The sequence below is a fragment of the Lactuca serriola genome, chromosome 1 (assembly GCF_051521515.1).
Source record: "Lactuca serriola cultivar US96UC23 chromosome 1, Lser_US96UC23_V15, whole genome shotgun sequence".
In the NCBI taxonomy this organism is placed as follows: domain Eukaryota; kingdom Viridiplantae; phylum Streptophyta; class Magnoliopsida; order Asterales; family Asteraceae; genus Lactuca; species Lactuca serriola.
This window is the reverse complement of record NC_136408.1, coordinates 77,736,876-77,759,115: the sequence shown is the minus strand read 5'-3', so window position 1 is coordinate 77,759,115 and position 22,240 is coordinate 77,736,876. Positions and strand designations below refer to the sequence as shown.

The 22,240-nt window shown below is 37.6% G+C and overlaps 2 protein-coding genes across 2 annotated transcripts; both read left to right on the top strand.

The window, feature by feature from the left end:
* The first annotated feature begins 15,790 nt into the window (after positions 1 to 15,790).
* On the top strand, positions 15,791 to 17,935 carry LOC145057501 (uncharacterized). The gene is made up of 3 exons (XM_079005366.1): positions 15,791 to 16,491; positions 16,600 to 17,075; positions 17,658 to 17,935. The coding sequence occupies exons 1-3, from the start codon at positions 15,791 to 15,793 to the stop codon at positions 17,933 to 17,935; spliced, it is 1,455 nt and encodes a 484-aa protein (XP_078861492.1).
* Positions 17,936 to 19,195: 1,260 nt separating this feature from the next.
* On the top strand, positions 19,196 to 19,675 carry LOC145057488 (uncharacterized). The gene is made up of 2 exons (XM_079005345.1): positions 19,196 to 19,481; positions 19,545 to 19,675. Exons 1-2 carry the CDS (start codon positions 19,196 to 19,198, stop codon positions 19,673 to 19,675), a joined length of 417 nt encoding a protein of 138 aa, XP_078861471.1.
* Positions 19,676 to 22,240: the final 2,565 nt, after the last annotated feature.

The window sequence follows — 22,240 nt, the reverse complement described above, 5'->3', positions numbered from 1 at the left end:
AAGAAATGATCTGAAGGTTCGTTCCGAGTTTGTCGCCATAAATGATAAGAGTTTCGTTGTTTGGAAAGTTGAGATGAATGGCTTGTTCGTAACATAGGATGTCAGCATGGTTAGGACACAACCAAACCATACCGATAATGATATCAAAACAATACTTCTACGTTAGAAAACTCCTTGTAGGTACACTCCCGATATTGCCCGTGATTTTCACCCTGATTAGAGGGGTGTGCTCCACTCCTTGACCCACTTGCAATGGTGGTGTTTATGTGAGACATAGCAGCTGTGATAGCTGCGGTGACCGCCGCCTGAAACATGGTAGTGTCAAATTGAGGTGGTGATGGGGGAGGTGGTATTGGCGCTTCATTAACAGGATTCTGCCGTGGGTTTCTCCGAGGAGGCATCTTTTACTATAAGAATTAAAAGATGAAACGATTGTAAGATATCAAGAATGAATTTGATATCTCAGAACTAAAACACTTAGTTTGATATGGATATTGTATTCAAGTTATCATAAGATACACTTATGATTTCAGTTGATACATAATGAAGTAAAACGTAACTTAAATACTTTGATATATATATATATATATATATATATATATATATATATATATATATATATATATATAGGATACATGGTATTGTTTGGAAAATTGGACCTTCCTAAAGGTCTAATGTACACAAAATTACTAAAAGTAATACATTTAGCCGAATTCCTAATTTTATAACAAAATTGGAAGTAGTGCAAACACTACTTGCGATGTGCACTGCGCCGAGTACTAGACTCTGCTCCCTGGTGTTCGGTTCCCATTTTTCGTCTTTCTAGGGTAGATTGATGCTCCTGTAACTCTCTTATTTCAGTTAGGGTTGTATTTAATTGGATTTGCAGTGCTTCAGTGTGGGTTCGGGTGTCATCATGAACTTCGTCTAAACGACGAATATCTGCAACGTTGATTTGTGCCGTCGCATTGACTTCCAGGATCCGGTTTATTAAAACTCTCACCTGATCGGTTTGGCAAGCTATACGATGTACAATGACAGGGAGAGCCCTGTGGGCTGAACCTCCGTTACTGAGGTTGTAGAAGTCTCGACACATTCCATAGGGTGGGCATTGGCCCTGCTGTCGACTCCAATGGTATATGTGATCTCCCCAAACTGGCGTCGGTCCTTGAAATCCTTGCCTGATTGCGAAAGGTGGGATGGCTGGTGGGGGATTGTACACCGTAGGTTCTGTGTCGGTACCCTCTGAATCTTCATCTTCCATCGGTTCCTCTTCTTCTTCCTGTTCCATAATTTCTTCTAGATCCTCTTCTATCCATCCTCCGTTACCTTGGTTCAGAAAGTACGGGTCTCCAGGGATATGGAATCCAACCATTGTTACCTAAGCGAGAATAAGAAATATCTAATATAATTAGTAAAGGTAATAAGCAAATAAAAGTTTCTACGAGGGAATCTTACCATTAACAAATAATGAATTCTGTATGACTTGTTTTAGGTACTACTATAACTACAAATTGTATACTAATTATATATAACTAGGGTAAAATCGACCTTCGATTAAATGATCCTGCTCTAAATCCACAACCAAACAAGGAGCAGAAAATGAAGCTAGATCACATATTCTAAGTCTATATAACTCTAATTATATATAACTGTAATATACACTAAATATTTATAGCTTTAACAACAATGGTTCTTTTGTTTTCACATGATTGTTATTAGTATATAGTACCTAAAATACTCCTATAGTATTTTAACTTTATGTTATGTTCTAAAGTTCTTCTGCATATGTATAGTTGGTAAGTTTTAGACATGTCGCAACACTACCATCACTCCCAAACACATGTTGGTCATATCTCAAACCAATATAGTTGATCAGACTATATTGATCCCAGATATGATTACATAACTGTCCAAGTTTGACTGCGCTGTCCAACATCCAAATACTTTTATGTTGTTACAACTATGATACCGTTCTTGTATGTGTAAGTGTTAGTATACTTCTTGTAAAAATACTTCAATTTTAAAAGTATACTTGTAGTTTGAGCTCTTAGCCCCAATGTATTTAAAGTTTGTATATCTTTTTATGGATTGATATACTGAGTTCACTATAAACAATGCTCTGATACCAATCTTCGTCTTCCATCGGTTCCTATTTATAGGAGGCTGAGGCCTCCTCGTACGCGGGGAGTAGCATACGCGTCCATCCTAGTCATTAAGCATCAGATCTAGTATGCATGCATGGCTCGCATGCAGCGAGAGGGTGACGGAGCGTCGACGTGGCCGGTCCTTGACCCTTCTTCCAAGTACGCTGGGTGTACCTCAAGTATGCGGGACGTACTCCTTTGAAAATGAATATTCAAACTTCAAAAATTCGTATCTTTCGCATACGAGCTCCGTTTTTGACGTTCTTTATATCCACACGTAGGTGAGACTGTGCTCTACAACTTTCGTTTAGACTCCGTCGGCTAATTTTGACTTTATATTTAATGTTATATTTTTAATAAGTCGGGACAAGAAAAGTCAGTAAAAAATTCATAACTTGTTCATTCGATGTCCGTTTTCGTCCGTCTTTCTATCATTGTGTTACTATTAACGAGATCTTCGATTCTCCTTTAGGTTGTGTTGTCTAAAAATCGCCCAATCTTCAAACAGATTTTTGGGCTGTATACTGCTATGTCGAATCTTAGAAAAATCCTAACTTCCTCATACGAAATCAGATTTGAATGTTCTTTTTATGGAAATTCATGGTTTAATGTATTCTACGACTTTCATTTAGATCGTTAAGGTTAAAAAGTACTCTATTGAAATTTCACTTTTCACACTTAATAGTGTTTTACCGGTTTTTAACGCAGATTTTTGATTGGTCATAACTTCTTCGTTATAACTCGGATTTTAGTATTCTTTATATTTTCTAACACCTCGTTGCAATATCTACAACATTATTCATCCCGAGAAAGTTAATTTGAACAATGTATTTTTGATGCTGTTTTCATTAAAAAAAAGTTAAAATGCTTGACTTAGACTATTACATTGATTTGAAATATTGAATTGTTAAAATTTGCAATTTAACTTATGACATTTACATCTAATAATTCCTTTATCATCCAAAATGTTGACAACATCATTACAGGTCGAGTCATCACCGATGAATACTATAATCTTTACAATAAACATGAATATTAACATTAGTATCACTCTAACAAGATTCCACAACAACAAAATTATAAAAATTGGTTACTAAGTAATGACATTTTCCTTTAATGTTTCAAGACTTGACAAGATTTTAACACAACTAAAAGCTATGTACATTCTTTAGTTGTCATCAAGTTACACAGATACACACTATACACACGATATGTAGAACAGAAAGAAAAAACGATTGAAAAAATGGTTAACATCAAATCAAATAACAACCAAGCAACCAAATAGTCTTCTTTGTGTTGAAGAGAAGAACCATGTACACAACTGAAACAACACAAATACTGTAAAAAAAATTCAAACCCAATTCAAATTCCGATATTTTTGTTCATTTGTAATCATTTATAACAACAATTTACACGATTATTTGATAATCGAATCATTAGCGTAGTCACATCTTAAGGAAGAAATTGATGATCCAAATATCAACACCAAAAATTAAACCAGACAAATCAATGAAATTCGAAATTGATTCAATGACGCAATTGTAGAACATAAACGTCATTTTCTTGATCCCATTTACACAACAATTTTTGAGAAAAAAAATCATAGACGCACCTACTCGCAGGGGAGGGGAGCAGCTTCGATCGTTTTTATGGGGGCGTGTGTGGGCAAAACGGGAAAATGGGGTTTTGTTCATACCTTGGATTGAATCTTGCTTTATGGAAGAGGGGGCTGAATCCTTCACTTTTGATGGACCGAGTCCAAGAGTTTAAACATAATATCAAACATGCTAAATTGAATTTTTTGGATCCGGTCCCCCTTTGGACCCAGTTAGTAGCAAAATCAAACGACCCATAAAACACTTTCGTTTAGTTTTGAATCCACATTTTTGATGGGTTTTGAGCATAACAACATTCCTATGGTGTACATGCAACCCTAATTGCTTTGGAACTAGGTTTTTGTCTATTGAACATACAACTATGAACACCAAAGCAATAACCCTATGTACTAGCATACACAATTCGAAACTGACATATTAACTAGGGTTAGAAGCTTACCTTTCTTGTTATGTAGCAATAACAAGAATAATCCTTCTTGATCTTGACTTCTGAAAGCCTGGTGCCCCAAGTGTTGCGCCTTTAATGGAGTTACACACACTCAATGCAAAGGACAACTTAAGAGAGAGGTGAAATCGGCCAGGGTTCCTTCGAAAAGTCATAGGGCCGAAATCTCTAATGCATGTGGGTTTATATAGTTAAGGATATTAGAGTTTTAAGGTGGAAACCCTAATTTCCTTACTTAGGCCTTAAGCAGTCCATGAACCCCGATATGGCAGGGCCTTGGATGAAAACTCTATGGGATTTCCATAGATTTCCGTCCATCCCATATCAATAACGTCCATTAACCTAAACTATAATTATTACTGATTTACATAATCAGTCCCTCCATTATTAGTCAGTTCCTTTAATCCTAAAACTAATACTAGATTAATTTCTGATTAATTACTAATTAATAATATAATTTACAAATAATATATTAATCATATAATATATTAATAAATTCATTTTGAATACCAAGTTATTATTCTCATAATAAATCCTACTCTCTCTCTCTCTCTCTCTCTACTTGTCATCCTATCAAGTTGCATGAGTGAAGGCAATCCAAAAGGACCATGCTCATAATCAAATCAAGTACACACCAAAAAAATTTATGGGCTTAGACACCTAATCCAATAGTCTCCCACTTGGATAAGTCTAATAACTATTATTGTAGATACGACATTAGAATCTGATTAGCAATCGTAGCATTCAAAAGCCGCTGTCGAACTCTGATCTTATCAGTAACACGCCCTTTATATAAGGGATAATATATTCCTCCATTCTACAAGATATTGTATAGACATGAGACATGGATTATATTCATTCTTTCTATCTATGTGTTGTTTCTCGATTTCCGATTTATGACGACTGACAACAGACTACAATTAAACACATTAACTTAGTCCAGGCTTGGCCAAGCGCTTAGGGTGTCATCACTAAATCATAGAGGGGCCCACGGATATCGCATTTGTCCCCTTAGGGTAAAAGGAACATATAAAATTCGACTTATATGCTTGTACTATTTACTCATCAAATCATACACAACAATACATTTTATAACATCAAGTTACCGATGCGTTTACGTATTGTCAATGTGCAGCCGAATCGCAAACAACAACTCATATCTCTCCGTTTCAAGAATATAAGATATTATCGTCTCACAATCACTCGTGATAAATCCATGATGTGATTCACGTGAGTGTGGGTTTAATCCAATACTCAAATCTTATTACAAGATTACTCATGAACATTGCACCAAACTTTTGTTATGTATAAACGCTTCAGACAATCTACAGTTGGATTCATGACAGTCTTACCTCATTACCTACTTCCAAAGTATGATTGACTGTGGATGTTTAAATAATCTTATTATTCGGGAAGTCAAAGCATGCAAAGTGAAACACAAGAAATGATTTGTAGAAAAGCACAATACTCCTTGCGAAGATACTTTTGCGCCTTGATATAGGAAATGATTTGTAGGTTCGTATTGAGTTTATCTCCGTAAATGATAAGAATTTCATTACTTGGAATGTTAAGGCGAATGGGTTTATCGTAACATAGTATGTCGGCATGATTAGGACTTAACCAATCCATACCAAAAATGACGTCAAAGCGTTTTATGGAAACCGACATCAGGTCGATTGTGAAGGAAAAGTTATTTAGAGTAAGGGTGCATCCTATGTATATATCGTTAGTGCACTCGGTTTTCCCGTTGGCCATTTCTATAGTGAAGGTATCTTTTAGTGGTTGGGATTTTTTTAAGTAAGTGTTCGAATTTATGGCTCATGAAACTTTTCTCAGCACCACTATCAAATAGAATGCAAGCATAAGAATTGTTGATAAGAAACGTACCCATGACTACTATAGGATCTGCCACGGCTTCTTCATGACCAATAGCCAGTATTCTTCCCACACCACCGATATTCCTCGTCTTTGGACAATCCCTCTTGTAATGTCCAGTTTCACCGCATCCATAACATGCCTGACCTATTCCCACGTTAGGAACTTGGGTGATTGGTTGCGCCGATGACTTACAAAATCGGGCATTGTTCCCTTTTCTGTTGCAGTTCCTACATTGCATCTCACAGCTACTTCCATTGTGATGGAAATTACATTTATTACACTTCGGTAAAGTTCCAGCATATTGTTTTGCTGGAGTAAGGGTAACAGGGATAGTAGCAGGAATAGTAGCAGCATGAACTACCACTATCTGTTGTTTCTTTGAGGGATCTTGAGAAGATTGGCCCTTCCTTTTGTTCCAGATTTTTTTTTCTTGTTGTTGTTGTTATTTGCTTTGGGCTATTCTGGGACGACAGTCATGAAGCCTTGACGGACTCCATGATCTACTAGTCACTGTGCCAGTTCTTTGGCATTATCGAATGTAACATGTTTGGAAGCTAAAACACTTCCTTGAATCTGAGGTGATAGTCCCTAGATATACCTTTCGATTTTTGTTGCTCTCAAGAGAAACCATTCCAGGACATAAGATCGCTAGATCGCTGAATCTATTGGTGTAAGTTTCTATGTCTGAACATGTCATGGTAAGGCCCCAAAGTTCTTGCTCGAGCTTTTGTACTTCACCCCTTGGGCGGTACTCTTGCATCAGTATCGATTTCAGATTCTCCCAGATCATTGAGTTAGCCACTATAAGAGTTAGTGCCTTTACATGGCCGTTCCACCATGTTAGAGCTCGATCAGAAAAGGTACAGGCGGCAAATTTCACCTTGCTCCCTTTAGGGCACGAGCAGATCTTAAAGTCTGCTTCGATTTTCTCAATCCATTGAGTCAGAGCCATGATTCCCCCAGTCCTATTAAAGGTTCTAGGTTTGCCATTTGTGAAGTCTTTATAAGAACACTCTCGTTGGTGTCCATGACTTTCACCATGATTAGAGGGATGAGCACCAGCTCCTTATCCACTAGCACCGGTTGTATTTATTTGTGACAACGCGGCTGCCACAGCTGTAGTAACCACTGCTTGAAACATGACAGCGTCAAACTGTGGAAGTGGTGGCGGAGGTGGAGTTGGTGGATGTCTGTTTGATTTTCGTGGTGTCATCTTTTAGCTATATAATTAAAAGCGAAAAGATGATAAGTTTTCAATACTTGTTACAAATCGAAAATCAAATAACTAATCACATTAGTTTTTATATGTATCATGTTTCGACTTGACAAGTATTTTGAATTCAATTCATAATGGAGATTTATGCAAAAATAAACTTATGAATTACTGATAGTAGTATTCTCAATGAAGTTTTGTAATCTGTTCCATACCATGCCTTTCTATAATCACTTGGTGTATACAAATTGTATGTAATTAGAATTTGATAGATTGTTGAACCTAATGGGTCTATCTTAAGTTCAAAACCAAACAAGGAACATAATATAATGCAGACCCACCATTTCTAAATCGATAAAATTTTAATTGCATAAATTTATAACATATACACTAAATAATCATAAATAACCATTTGTAAATAGTTCGTGATAACGAAGTTGTAGTAATTTCCATTGAAATATAATGCTTGTCACTTTTATTGATATATATTTTGTACATATAGTTCAGAAACTTTGACCTTGTTATAGGTCTACATATTATATTACATAAATAAAATTTGACAACATTACAATCTACGAGTAGTGTGTTCACTTAATCGTAGAGGTGAAGCTTTACATACATAGATAAAAAGTAGTATATATTAAAACTTAGGAGTAGTGTAAACACTACTTGCGGCGGGTACTACACCGAGTACTGGATTCTGCTTCATGGTATTCTTTTCCTTTCAAATGCTCTTCTAGTGTAGTCTGATTCCCTTTAAGTGCTCTTATCTTATCTTGGGTAACCATCATCTCTCTTTGAAGTGATACTGCGTGGTTCCTAGTTTGACCATGATCTTCGTCCAGACGACGAAGGTTAGCAGTGTTGACTTGTGTGGAAGCATTAGCTTCCAGTATCCGATTGATCGATATTCTTGTCTGATCAGTTTGGAGAGAGATACAACTTATTATAACAGGGGGGCCCTGTCAGCTGATCCTCTATTATTGATGTTATAAAAATCTATTCATACCAAATAGAGGGCGTTGTACTTGTTGGTGACTCCACCTTTGTAGTTCCTCACCCCATACTGGTGTCAGACCTTGAAAATGTTGTCTGACTGCTGGGTGTTGTACTCCTTGCGGTGGATTATATACCTATGGTTCCGAGTCTGTGCCACTTGAATCTTCTTCTTCACTATCCTCCATTGGTTCTTCATCTGAATCTTCCTCGACCTAACCTCCATTTCCTTGATTGGGGTAATAGGGGTCTCCGGGTAAGTGAAATCCAGCCATGTTTTCTGTACGAGAAATTGGGATAAGAAGCATAGAAAGAATTTAAACGTGTGGTTTTATAGTATCGTAAAATACTATTATAGTATTTTATGTTTGTTTATAAGTTTATAAGTTTTTGGTAAGTTTTTAGACTTATTGCAACACCACAACTATTCCTAGGCATATGCTAATCACTTCTCGGATACATATAGTTGATCAAGCTATATTTATCCCAGAACTGATTATATATCCCAAGGTCAACTTGTGCTATTCAACAATCATAATAATTTATGTAATTCTTTACTGTGATACTGTTACTAGTATGTATGCATGTTCATATACTTTTAATAAAATACTTAGATTTTAAAAAAGTATATTTTTAGTCAGAGCATTTCAAACCCATTGTATTTATAGTTGTATATCTTTTATGGTTTGATATACTTAGTTCACTATAAACAATGCTCTGATACTAATCTGTCACACCCCCAAACCAGAACGGCGGAAACAATCGGGGGTGGATGACTTCATGTACAGTATCACAACAATGCATAATAGTAATCAAAATACAACATCCATTACATTAATAAAATATAACTTTACATTCGTGTTCAAATAATTGTATACATGACACCAAAAAGTATAATTAAAAGACATGATTGTATGAAACTCTGTCTTCCTCAAAACTTGTGGGTACCAGTTTATCGATTTCCTGAAAATACAAGTAGTTTTGAAAAGAGTGTCAACAATTAAGTTGGTTAGTTCATAAGTATTTTTGGAAATAAATCTGTCATTTGTTCCCTAAAAATGTAAGTATGTTCATGATAGGTGCACTTTATGCACCTATTTTGCATGTTTATTTTCGTCCTTTCATAGCATTCTACTTCATAATTCTTGCATTTAGTTGATTATTAGGGCAATTGTATACTTTATCAAGAATGTCTGGTACTTCACTATTTTTAATTTATTTCACAGGCATTATGGAGCATGGAGCTTGGATGCATGGAGCATGAAGAGAAGATGAACCGGTCATGCAATGAAGAGAACAAGAAGACGGAACCCGAGTCATTGTGCATTATCATCATAGCAAAGGACCACGTTTGAAGAACGGCTCATGTCACACTGACACGGGTCGTGTTTGTCCTTTATCATCTTATATTTGAGCAACCTGACTTGTGGTGAAGCTAGACTGAAGATGGAGCCAACAGTGAAGACTTGTTTGATTTTTAGCAAAAAGCATGGGTCATGCCAAAAACACATGGTCAAGACAAATGGCCATGCCAAAAACGCATGGGTAAAAGGCATGGCCATGCTAAAATCGCATGGCCTTATGGCAAGTCACGTGAACTTTAATTAAAACAGGAGAAGACGTCATTTGAAGAGGAGAATGGTTTTTTGGGAGCAGTTTGGGCGATTCTAGGAGACTTTTTGCAGTTTTAGAGAAGACCTAATCATTGCAAACACTTTGGATTTCATTTTTGTAAGGATTAAACATTTCAATATCATCTTTATTCTTGTTTGATTTGTTCTTAGCCATGTGTGGCTAAGAAACCCTAGTTGAGTTCTTGTTCAAAACATGTTGATTGCTTGACTTGAAGCATATTATTTGATGTTTGACTTGTGATTCTATTCTAGTGATTATGTTTTTGTTTAAACTAGAACCCTTAAATTTGATTTATGTTTGATTGGCCACTTTAATGAATTGAATTTTTGTGCAGTTAATTAACTTTTAGGGCACCTAATCGTTCTATTAAGTTGATAATTGGTAACAAGCAATAAGTTTTCTTATTGTAAAGCATATATCACATGTTTTCACACTTCCGAGCGTATGAGAAGAAATGAACATTGTTGGGAAGCTTGTAGAAAACTTAATGCAGTTTTTCAATACAATCTAAGAGTGTGTTTAGGTTGAATTAGTAAAGCTAGGTCTAGTCAAAGAGCGTGTTTTGGTTAGATAATTTGGCAAGAGAGAGGTATTAGAGCGTGTTAATATCTTTTAGTAGCAACCTAGAATAGCAATCTTGAATTGCATCAAGTCATAATCAACTTGAACAACAACATTGAGAACTAGAACTGGAAACACTTTTACAACGTGTTTACAAGTCTATTTCATTTTCTGCATGTTTCAAAGTTGATTGTTATTTTCATTATTTGAATTTTGCAAACAAAACCCCTTTTTTGTGACCAAAGTACCTTGGGCAAAGAGGTATAGACTTTTATCCCGTGTCTCTGTGGTTCGACCCTGCTTACCTTGTACTACTCTTTAGTGCATTAAAGGAGTGTATTTGGAGTTTGTTGTACCCCTATTATTTGTTGGGTTTGACACCACTAACAGATTGGCGCCGTTGCCGGGGACACAGTGTTACTAATTATTTATGCCTAGATCTTTTCGTACAGGTACACCACTTCTAATTGACTCGGAGATAGAGAAGACTGCAAAGAAGCTACGGAAGCAAGCAAAGCGTTGTAAGAGGCAACCGGTTTCTGGAACTTGTTCATCATCTACCCCTCCGGTCATCAACATTTGGGAGGATATACCCCTCTCAAGTGTGTCAGAAACTGAAATAAAAAACCCCTCATCATCATCTCAACCATCCTCGCCCATAAATACCACCCCGCTCTCTTCGCCTACTCACACTATCCCAAACACTACACCCACAGAAACCACAATTCCTACTCATACCATGGGAGATAACCATGGAGGGAATCCACCCCCAAACCCACTACCTGAAAAAACCCTTCGCCAATGGGCGAGGCAAGAGGTTACTCAACAACCTCTTTGCATCACCTATCCAACAACCACAAACCTTGAACCGAAACCCGGTCTCATCCACTTACTCCTAACCTTTAGAGGCTTAGAAAACGAAGATCCCCACAAGTTCCTGTTAGGGTGCAAAGTTATTCATTCATGACTTTGTAAATGTTTGACTTTTGTAAAACCCACTTGCATATGGTGCTTTAGCCTTTAGACCCATTTGTTTGAGAGTGAGAGAGAGACATGTAAACACCTCTATAAATAGTGGGTTCATACCACTTGTAGATGTGTGCCTGAGAGATGTAGAAGTGAGTGTGTAAGTGTGTGTTAATTATGTAGTCTAGATCTAGTCCTTTTTTGTAACACCATATACATTCAATATATCTCTTAAACACCCAAATCACCATGTTCAATTGTGCAAGCTTTAATTCCGCATGCCAAACCATGTTCTTTGTCACTACAATTGGTATCAGAGCTTGGTTTTCACGATCAACGTGACTTTTGAAGAACGATTCTCGGTTTGGCAATTTTTGTCGCAATTTGATCAATTTTGGTGAGTCTCTCTCTATGATCTCTCATAATATTTGGATTCGTGCTTTGTGTTCTTGTTTTTTGATCGTTTTCATTCATTGGATCTAATTCGTTTCAAACATCATTGTTGATCCAATCAATTTTTGTTTAGATCAAATTCAAATCAAAAACAAAAATAAAACTTATTGTTCATGATTCGTTTAAATTGAGCCCAACATTTGAGTGTTACTGTTCATGTCCGAGTTTTGAGCCCAATTAAAATTCGTGTTACTGTTCATGCGAATTGGTGTTTAAGCCCATCCAATTGATTCATAATTTGAGTCCATATTTGTTTTTGTGATCTGATTTCGTGATTTAGCCCAGGATTTAATTCTATCAATTTATAATATTCACTGATTGAGTCGATTTTTTTCCTACGCATAAAGAAGTTGTACGTTCTTGACTTTCATCGTGGTTATTGTTCCGTGCTCCAATTTCATCGATCATTCTGAAAAATCGATTGATGCTTGTTTTGATTGTTAAAATAGCATTTTGAATCGATTTTGTATTATGTGTTCTTTCTTAAAAACGAGTTTGTTCAAATCTGAGTCAAGAAGTCGAAAATGAGTTTTTGAGTTTGATGAAACTGATCAAGATCTTCCAAATTTTTGTGAAGAACATTCTTAGAACAATTGGATAATCTTGTTTAGATCTGAAATTGTATGTGAGAATCATCAATTTCATGTTTGTTGACTGATAATTTCGAAAAGTCAAATCCAGCACAAAAGTCAAAGTCGTGATTCAAGCGATGAATCGGTGACTTGTATGCTGAAATCAGTTGATACAAGTTAAACAGAGGCTATGAATGTTGAAATCTTACTCAATTTGGAATTTAATTTCGCAATTGGTTGGGTTCATGAACATGATGTTGAACACTGTGTTCGTTCATAATTGAACGAGATGTGCTGGGATTTGATTTCAATGCTCAAAGGATTAAGAACGATTGAAGATATTGGACAGATGATCGTTGCGAATGAATTTGATTTTGAATTTGGGACAAATGTTTGAAGGATTGGGTCTCAAGAATAATGTTCGCATGATCGGTGTCAATGAATCGTTAAAGCAAAAACTGATGATTTTGGAAGTTGAACAGGAACAAACTTGGGAAAGATGATGAAATCGATTGCGAAAGCTCGAATCTGGATTATGGAGTTGATAAGACGATTTGGTTTTGATTTTGGATTCGCATTTGGTTTGTTTGAAATCAGGATCTGATTGTTCGATGATTTCGATTGTTGATGGTCAAGATTCGCATTTGGTGAATCAGTTTAAAGATAAACATTGGGTTCGCACATAATATTGATTTTGGTTTGCAATTTGGAAGTCAGACAAGATGTTAACTCGCATTTTGTTATGTAATGGTGATATTCGCATTTGAGATCAAGAACAATTCTGCATATGAGTAATTCAAAGAAGGGTTCGCATTTGGGTTTCTCAGTTAAATTCGCATTTGATTAATTGGATTAAAATGCGAATGGTTGAAAAAGATCATTTTGTTGTGTTCGCATATTTTGTTATAGTGGGAGAAAGATGCGAAGAAAATGACTGGAACATGCGAAGGAAGAGGTAGAATGAAAATGCGAAGTTTTTACTGTATAAATGAGAATTGGGGAAGAAAGCTAATAGTTTCGCATTTGGTCCCTGATCTTTTCACGAAATGACACAATTGGTCCAACTTCGCAAATGGGGTCATAAAATGATGAAATTGCAGAATTTTCAAATCTGGTCCATGCAGTTTTTGCGAATTTACACATTTTACCCAGTTTCGCAAATGGGAGTGTGTTTCGCATATTTGGCTATTTTTGGCACACCGGGTCACTGCAGAATTTTGAAATTGACAATTTCTACCCATTTTTGAGAAATTTTGTCAAAGGCAATCCGTGAACGACGATAAAAATTCATTATTTTTTGGGTTTTCCGGATTGAAGCACAAAGTTTATGCCACATGTTAAGGGGGAGTTTTAACATGAAAAATTCCGAATAGAGCACGTTCTTTTTCCTTTGGAGTTTTATAATCAAATTTCGATTATAAAAAGGGGGAGAAGTTTTATATGGAAATTCGAACTTGAATTTTTCATATTACGCGGATTTGTAGACCGAAGTGATCTTGAAGTTTTAAAGCTCACGAGATGATGCAATTGGAAGTTCGGAAGTGATGTATTCGAAATGGGTTTGGCTTATTGAAGATTTTTGGGGTGTGTTTTTATGCGCAACATTGGGTGATTATTTGGAGTTTGGAATACTCTTGATCATTCGTTGCTGCTCGGTTTGTATGGTCTCACATCCTAGAGCCCAAATTGAAGAGTCATGGAAGAATTGAAGATTGAAGTTCGTTTCGACATGTGTCACCTTTGAGGCTCGAACCGCGTAGTGCTTGATTTTGGAAGATTTGAAGTGGGTCATTCATTCCTAACTTTGAGGGGGAGAATGTTGGGGTGCAAAGTTATTCATTCATGACTTTGTAAATGTTTGAATTTTGTAAAACCCACTTGCATGTTGTGCTTTAGCCTTTAGACCCATTTGTTAGAGAGTGAGAGAGAGACATGTAAACACCTCTATAAATAGTGGGTTCATACCACTTGTAGAGGTGTGCTTGAGAGATGTAGAAGTGAGTGTTAATTATGTAGTCTAGATCTAGTCCTTTTTTGTAACACCATATACATTCAATATATCTCTTAAACACCCAAATCACCATGTTCAATTGTGCAAGCTTTAATTCCGCATGCCAAACCATGTTCTTTGTCACTACAGTTCCTTATAGAGTTCCATGTTGTATGTGTTGGCATGAAACCACACAATGTCACGGAGGACCAAATTAAGCTTAGGGTATTCCACTTTGCAGTGCAAGACTCGGCTAAAGATTGGCTTTATGACCTCCCACTGGGGACAGCACATGGGAATATCTTGCACACCTCTTTTTAGACAAATACTTCCCAGAAATGAAAGCCTAGGCCTTATGAAAAGAGATAATTGGGATCAAACAACACAAGCGAGAAGCCTTTCATACATATTGGGAGAGGTTCAAAAAGTTTTGTGCACGTTGCCCAAAGCATGGTATTAGTGAGTACCAAATCCTTCAATACTTTATTGAAGACATGACTCCTTGGGAAAGGAGACTTCTTAATGCTTCAAGTGGAGGATCTTTTACCGATAAGACCCCAACTGAGATTCGGGATCTCATAAAAAACATGGCGGAGGATTCAAAGCATACTAGTCAAGATGAAGATTGGTATACGGATGCACCTCGAGGTGTAAAAGAGGTGCACACTCCTCAAATTGAAGATCAACCATCCGAGTTGACTAAGGTGGTAATGATGCTTGCTAAGGACAAATGGGTGCAATCCACACCCCGTACTTGTGGCATTTGCACTCAAGTGGGACACCCTACTGATATGTGTCCTCAATTGCAAGAAGAAGAATATGAAGAAGCAAATGCTATGGGAGGCTATTCTGGGCACAATCAAAGGACTTATGATCAACCTCGAGGAAATAAAGGGTGGAACAACAAAACATGGGCTATCAACAAAGATCACCACCCCATTACCAAGAAAGGCCTCCATTCCCACAACAAAATTACCAACCGAGGCAACCACAACCTCCTCCTCAACAAGTCGGGTCCTCAAGTATGTCCTTAGAAGACATAGTCAAAAGCCTTGCCACTAGCACTCAAAGTTTTCAGTAAGAGACCAAGGCAAGCATCAAGAATCTTGAGCAACAAATGGCACAACTTGCTCAATCGGTGAGCAAAATGGAGAATCAAGGAAAGCTGTCTCCTCAAACTGAAAAGAACCCAAATCACAATGCTTGTGCAATTAGCTTGAGGAGTGGAATGAAATATGATGGCCCGAAGATGCCCTAAGAAGAAGAAGAGGAGTTGGTGATAGAAGAACCACCAGAGAAGGATGAAAAGAAAGAAAAAATGATAGATAAAAAGAAGCCCGAAGAGAAAGAAGCAAATATCACACCACCACCTTTTCCATCAAGATTGAGCAGTAGCAGCAACAAAAAAGAGAGAGGAGATAGGGAGATCATGGCAATGTTCCGAAAAGTTGAAGTCAACATTCCCCTTTTAGATGCGATCAAACATGTACCTAGATATGCTAAGTTCCTTAAGGAACTTTGCACATCTAAAAAGAAGTTGCGAGGTAATGAGACAATAAAAGTAAGTGAAAATGTTTCTGCAGTTTTGCAGAAAAGGATGCCCACAAAGTGTATGGATCTGAGTGTTTTCACCGTTCCTTGCAAATTGGGAAGCCTTTATGTCCCCCGTGCTATGCTAGATTTAGGAGCTTCAGTTAATGTTTTACCATATTCTGTTTATAAATCTATTGGCATAGGCACTTTAACAAAAACCGGGATGATCATCCAACTTGCAAATCGTTCTATAGTACACCCAAAAGGTGTATTAGAGGATGTTTTAGTGCAAGTTAATGAGCTTGTCTTTCCTGCAGATTTTTATGTGCTTGATATAGGAGATGATGACCATCCATCCTCGAGTTCCATACTTTTAGGTAGACCATTGTTGAAAACAGCAAGAACAAAAATTGATGTCTACAATTGTACATTGTCCATGGAATTCGATGGGGAGGTCATCAACTTCAATATCTATGAAGAAATGAGGTAACCAAGTGATGTTCATTGTATAAATTTTGTTGATATGATCCGACCTTTGACTGAAAAGTGTTTTGAGTTGACTAACCATGATTTGTTGGAGTTAGTTTTGAGCAGGAATTTTGATAACAACTCAGTCAAAGAGATTGCAGAAAATTTCAAGTTAGATGAAGAGTTGCTGGAAATTGTAGAGATCATGGAAGAAAAGAAGAAAATGAGGCATGATAATAGCAATGTGAAATTGCCCATTTCTAACACAAAACTTCTTCTTTCCGTTGTACAGGCACCTAAGCTAGAATTGAAGAATCTACCAGATCATTTGAAGTATGCATACCTTGGAGAAGAGAAGACCTTGTCTGTCATTATCTCCAACAAGCTGTCTATTACAGAAGAAGATGACTTGGTGACCTTGTTGAAAAAGTATAAGAAAGCTATTGGGTGGACAATTGCTGATATAAAAGGGTTGAGCCCTTCCTTGTGCATGCATAAGATTCTCATGGAGGGAGACTTCAAACCAACTCGAGAGGCACAAAGAAGATTGAATCCACCTATGATGAAGGTGGTAAAGAAAAGAAATCATGAAGCTTTTGGATGTAGGTATGATCTATCCTATCTCAGACAGTAAATGGGTGAGCCCTGTTCAGGTAGTCCCGAAAAAAGTCGGGGTCACAGTTGTCAAAAATTCTGAGGGAGATTTGGTGCCAAACCGTGTGCAAAACGGGTGGAGGGTTTGTATTGATTATAGAAAGTTGAATGCCTCAACGAGAAAAAACCATTTTCCCTTGCCATTTATTGATCAAATGTTAGAGAGATTGGCGGGTAAATCTCATTACTGTTTCTTGGATGGTTTCTCGGGTTTTCATCAAATTTCGGTAGCCCCGGAAGACCAAGAGAAAAACACCTTCACTTGTCCCTTTGGCACATTTGCTTATAGGCGTATGACTTTTGGTCTATGCAATGCACCCACAACATTTCAGAGATCCATGGTGAGCATTTTTTTTCTGAATTTCTTGAAAACATCATTGAGTTTATCATGGATGATTTCACAGTCTATGGAAACTCCTTTGATGAATGTTTAAGCAATCTAACAAAATTTTTGCAAAGGTGCATTGACACAGACCTTGTGCTTAACTATGAAAAATGTCATTTCATGGTGGACAAATGATTGATTTTAGGTCATATTGTGTCCCAAAAAGGCTTGGAAGTTAAAAAGGCCAAGATAGATGCTATCAAGAGTCTTCCTTACCCGAAAAATGTTTGGGAAGTTTGTTCGTTTCTTGGCCATGCAGGTTTCTATCAGCGGTTCATCAAAGATTTTTCAAAGATTACAGTGCCGATGTGTCAACTACTCCAAAAAGATGCTGAATTTGTGTTTACTAAGCCATGTAAGGATAGCTTTAATCATTTAAAGGATTTACTCACCTCCGCTCCAATCATCCAACCACCTAATTAGGAGCTCCCGTTTGAGATTATGTGTGATGCGAGCAACACGGCTGTTGGGGCGGTATTGGGTCAAAAGGTGGATCGAGCACATCATGTCATATACTATGCATCAAAGACCCTTGATAGTGCACAAAGCAACTACACCACAACAGAAAAAGAGTTGCTTGCTATTGTGTTTGTACTAGAGAAGTTCCGGCAATACCTCCTTGGAACTAAAGTGATCATATATTCGGACCATGCAACCATAAAGCACTTACTTACAAAGAAAGATTCAAAGCCGAGGTTAATACGGTGGATGATGCTTTTGCAAGAGTTCGATATTGAGATCAAAGATAAAAGCAAGAAAGAGAACCTAGTTGCTGATCATTTGAGCCGAATAGTCCAAACCAAAGATGTGACTCCCATCCATGACACATTCCCAGATGAGCACTTGTTTGCTATCCAAACACCACCTTGGTATGCGAATATATGCAACTTCATGGTCAAGGGAAAGTTCCCACCCGATCTCATGAGGTCACAGAGAGATAAGATCAAGAAAGATGCGAGAAGGTACATTTGGGATGAACCGTACCTTTGGAAACATTGTGCAGATCAGGTAATAAGAAGATGTGTTGAAGAACATGAGGTACAATCTATCCTCAACTTTTGTCATAGTTATGCTTGTGGAGGGCATTTTGGTCCTCAAAGAATTGCCAGGAAAATATTAGACTGTGGATTTTATTGGCCCCGACTCTTTCATGACTCTTACACTTTTTGTAAAAGTTGTGAGAGATGTCAAATGACTGGTTCTTTGAGTTCTCGAAACCAAATGCCTTTGACCCCCATCTTGGTTTGTGAAATATTTGATATATGGGGTATTGATTTTATGGGTCCTTTTCCTTCATCATTTGGGAATTTATACATCCTTTTGGCTGTTGACTATGTTTCCAAATGGGTAGAGGCAAAGGCAACAAGAATTGATGATGCTAAAGTTGTTGTAGATTTTGTCAAGGCTAACATTTTATGTAGGTTTGGAACTCCAAAATCCTTGATCAGTGACAGAGGCACACACTTCTGCAACAAAACTCTTGGATCAGTTCTCAAGAAGTATGGAGTCCAACATCTGGTGTCCACATCTTATCACCCGTAAGCAAATGGACAAGTTGAAGTGTCAAACAGAGAAATCAAGTCCATACTTGAGAAAACAGTGAACACAAACCGCAAAGATTGGAGTTTGAGATTAGAAGATGCTCTTTGGGCATACCGAACTGCATATAAACCTCCAATTGGGATGTCACCTTATAGACTTGTGTTTGGAAAAGCTTGTCACCTCCCTGTTGAACTGGAACACAAAGCTTTCTGGGCTGTCAAAAAGCTAAACTTGAAGATTTATGATGCGGGTGTTCACCGAAAGTTAGAGATTCAAGAGTTGGAGGAGATAAGAAATGAAGCATTCGAGAGTTCACGCATCTACAAAAACAAGACCAAAGCATTCCATGATAAGTACCTCACCCGTAAGACCTTTGAGATTGGTCAAAAGGTATTACTCTATGACTCTCGACTTAAATGGTTTTCCGGTAAGTTACGGTCCTGGTGGGTGGGACCGTTCGTTGTTACTAATATATTTGATCATGGTGCAGTTGAGATTAAGAGTAACAAAACTGGAAAAGTATTCAAAGTTAATAGTCACAGGTTAAAGGTCTTCTATGAAGGTTTCCAAGAGAAAGACATGGAGGTTGATAGCTTGGAACGCCCGAACTACATTGAGTGAATCTAAAGGGAAAAGTCGAGCCAAAGACTTGAAACAAGGGCGGCTAACCGAGAGGCAACTCGGGAGTATTTCTTTATACTTTCTTTATTTTGATTTATTTCATCCGTGTTGCGATGTTTTTGTTTCTTTTCGAGGATTCTGCACAAATAACTTTCCTATCTAATGGTCAAAGAAAATTTGGTTAAAAAAATCGTGAATTTGATGTTAACAGAAAGAAAACGCACGGGATAGGCCAAAAAACACACGGGCTCATGCTAAAATGCATGGTCATATTTTTTTTGTCCGTGCAACCACTTCGGGGTTTTTAAGATTTTTTTTTTGGCACGGGCAAAACTTGAAAAAGCATGGGTAATGTCCAAAACACACGACCTAAGCCTTAGACCGTGCGTGTCATTGAGGATCACAATGAAGCAGGCAAAAGCGCACGACCTAATCGAAATCGCACGGGCTAAACCCACGACCTTAGTTGGACCGTGCGTTTTGTGGCACAACTTAGAAAAACTCACGGCCATGGTTCAAAAACGCATGGTCCGTGCATATTGGTCCCTAGTCCCATTAATAAAAAAAACGCACAACCCTAATCGCACGCCCTCCTCTTCTCTTTCTCATGGGGTCGCGATCAAAACACAAGCTCACAACACCTATCAGACCTATCGCAGCTTGTTGCAACTCGCAAAAGTCAAGGACCATGCGTTTTTGATTTATCTCATTCCTCATCCCTCACGATCGTGCGCTTTTTTGTTTTCTTTTCCCTTCTCTACCCTTAGTTGCCGATACCACAAACCCTAGTCTAGGGTTCAAATTTTTCTCCAATTAATCGAAGATTGAGGCACAAAGGGTTTGAAGAACAAGCTTGGGGAGGTGCTCTAGGAAGTAAATTGGAAGCTTTCATCTCTAATTGGGCATTCCACCATTGAAGAGTTCAAGCTTTCTTGAGGTTGAAGATGAAGTGAACAATACAAACCAACACCACAAATTCAAGCGTTTGAATGGTACATTCATTCCATATCTCGAGTTTTACGCATTGAATTTAAGTTTGTTTGGTTAGAATAGTTGTGAATCCGTTCTTGTGTTTCATATAATTGTTCATTCGTACTTGTCTAGTTGTGTTATCATCTTTGGGCACCACCTGTTTGTCATAAATCCGATTTGTCATCATGCCAAAACGTAAAAACCCACAACCAAAGGAACAATTGGAATCCAAATATGGTGTCACCACCATTATTCACAACTCTCTTGAGCACCGTGAGCGATTACTCCACCTCAAGGACCGCAAATACTCTCAACAACGGTTTGTAGATATTCCGACTCTCCAAGAACTAGGAGTTTATGATGGCGTCCATAGATTGTTTAACAACATCGGTTGGGAGAAACTTCTCACTTTGGAACCAATGGAATCATATAAAAACACAACCATTGAATTCTTACAATCTTTGGAATTCAATGACAATGCCAAATGTCTCTCATTCCATCTCATGCGTTTGTAATTTAAACCGAGTCTAGATGATCTTATTGGGATTTCTAAATTCAATACTTATGGTCCCAAATTAGGACACATGCAAGAGAAAAATAATCCCTTTAAAGCCCAGGCCAAAGCCTTTTGGAAGGAAATCACGGGACTTGATGTGTATGAGGCTCGATCTGCCAAAGCATCTCATATCATCCATGCGGTCTTAAAGGTGGCTCTCCGAATTATTGCTAACATCGTCTTCCCCCAAGAAAACGTTAGCAGAGCCGGTAAGATGGAGTTAGAAATTCTTTGGTGCATGGTCACTAGCTTGAAGAGACCACATTTTGGCGCCTTCCTTGCTTCCAATCTTCTCAAGGTCTCTACCAGTGATTCCAACCCTATCCTTTTGTAGTGACAAAGAACATGGTTTGACATGCGGAATTAAAGCTTGCACAATTGAACATGGTGATTTGGGTGTTTAAGAGATATATTGAATGTATATGGTGTTTACAAAAAGGATCTAGTTCTAGACTACATAATTAACACACACTTACACACTCACTTTTACATCTCTCAAGCACACCTCTACAAGTGGTATGAACCCACTTTTTATAGAGGTGTTTACATGTCTCTCTCTCACTCTCAAACAAATGGGTCTAAAGGCTAAAGCACCACATGCAAGTGGGTTTTACAAAAGTCAAACATTTACAAAGTCATGAATGAATAACTTTGCAACCCTAACATTCTCCCCCTCAAAGTTAGGAATGAATGACCCACTTCAAATCTTCCAAAATCAAGCACTACGCGGTTCGAGCCTCAATGGTGACACATGTCGAAACGAACTTCAATCTTCAATTCTTTCATGACTCTTCAATTTGGGCTCTAGGATGTGAGACCATACAAACCAAGCAGCAACGAATGATTAATTCCAAATAATCACCCCAAAGTTGCGCATAAAAACACACCCCAAAAATCTTCAATAATTCCAAACCCATTTCGAATATATCACTTCCGAACTTCCAATTGCATCATCTCGTAGCTTCAAAACTCCAAGATCACTTCGGTCTTCAAATCCGCGTAATATGAAAAATTCAAGTTCGAATTTCCATATAAAA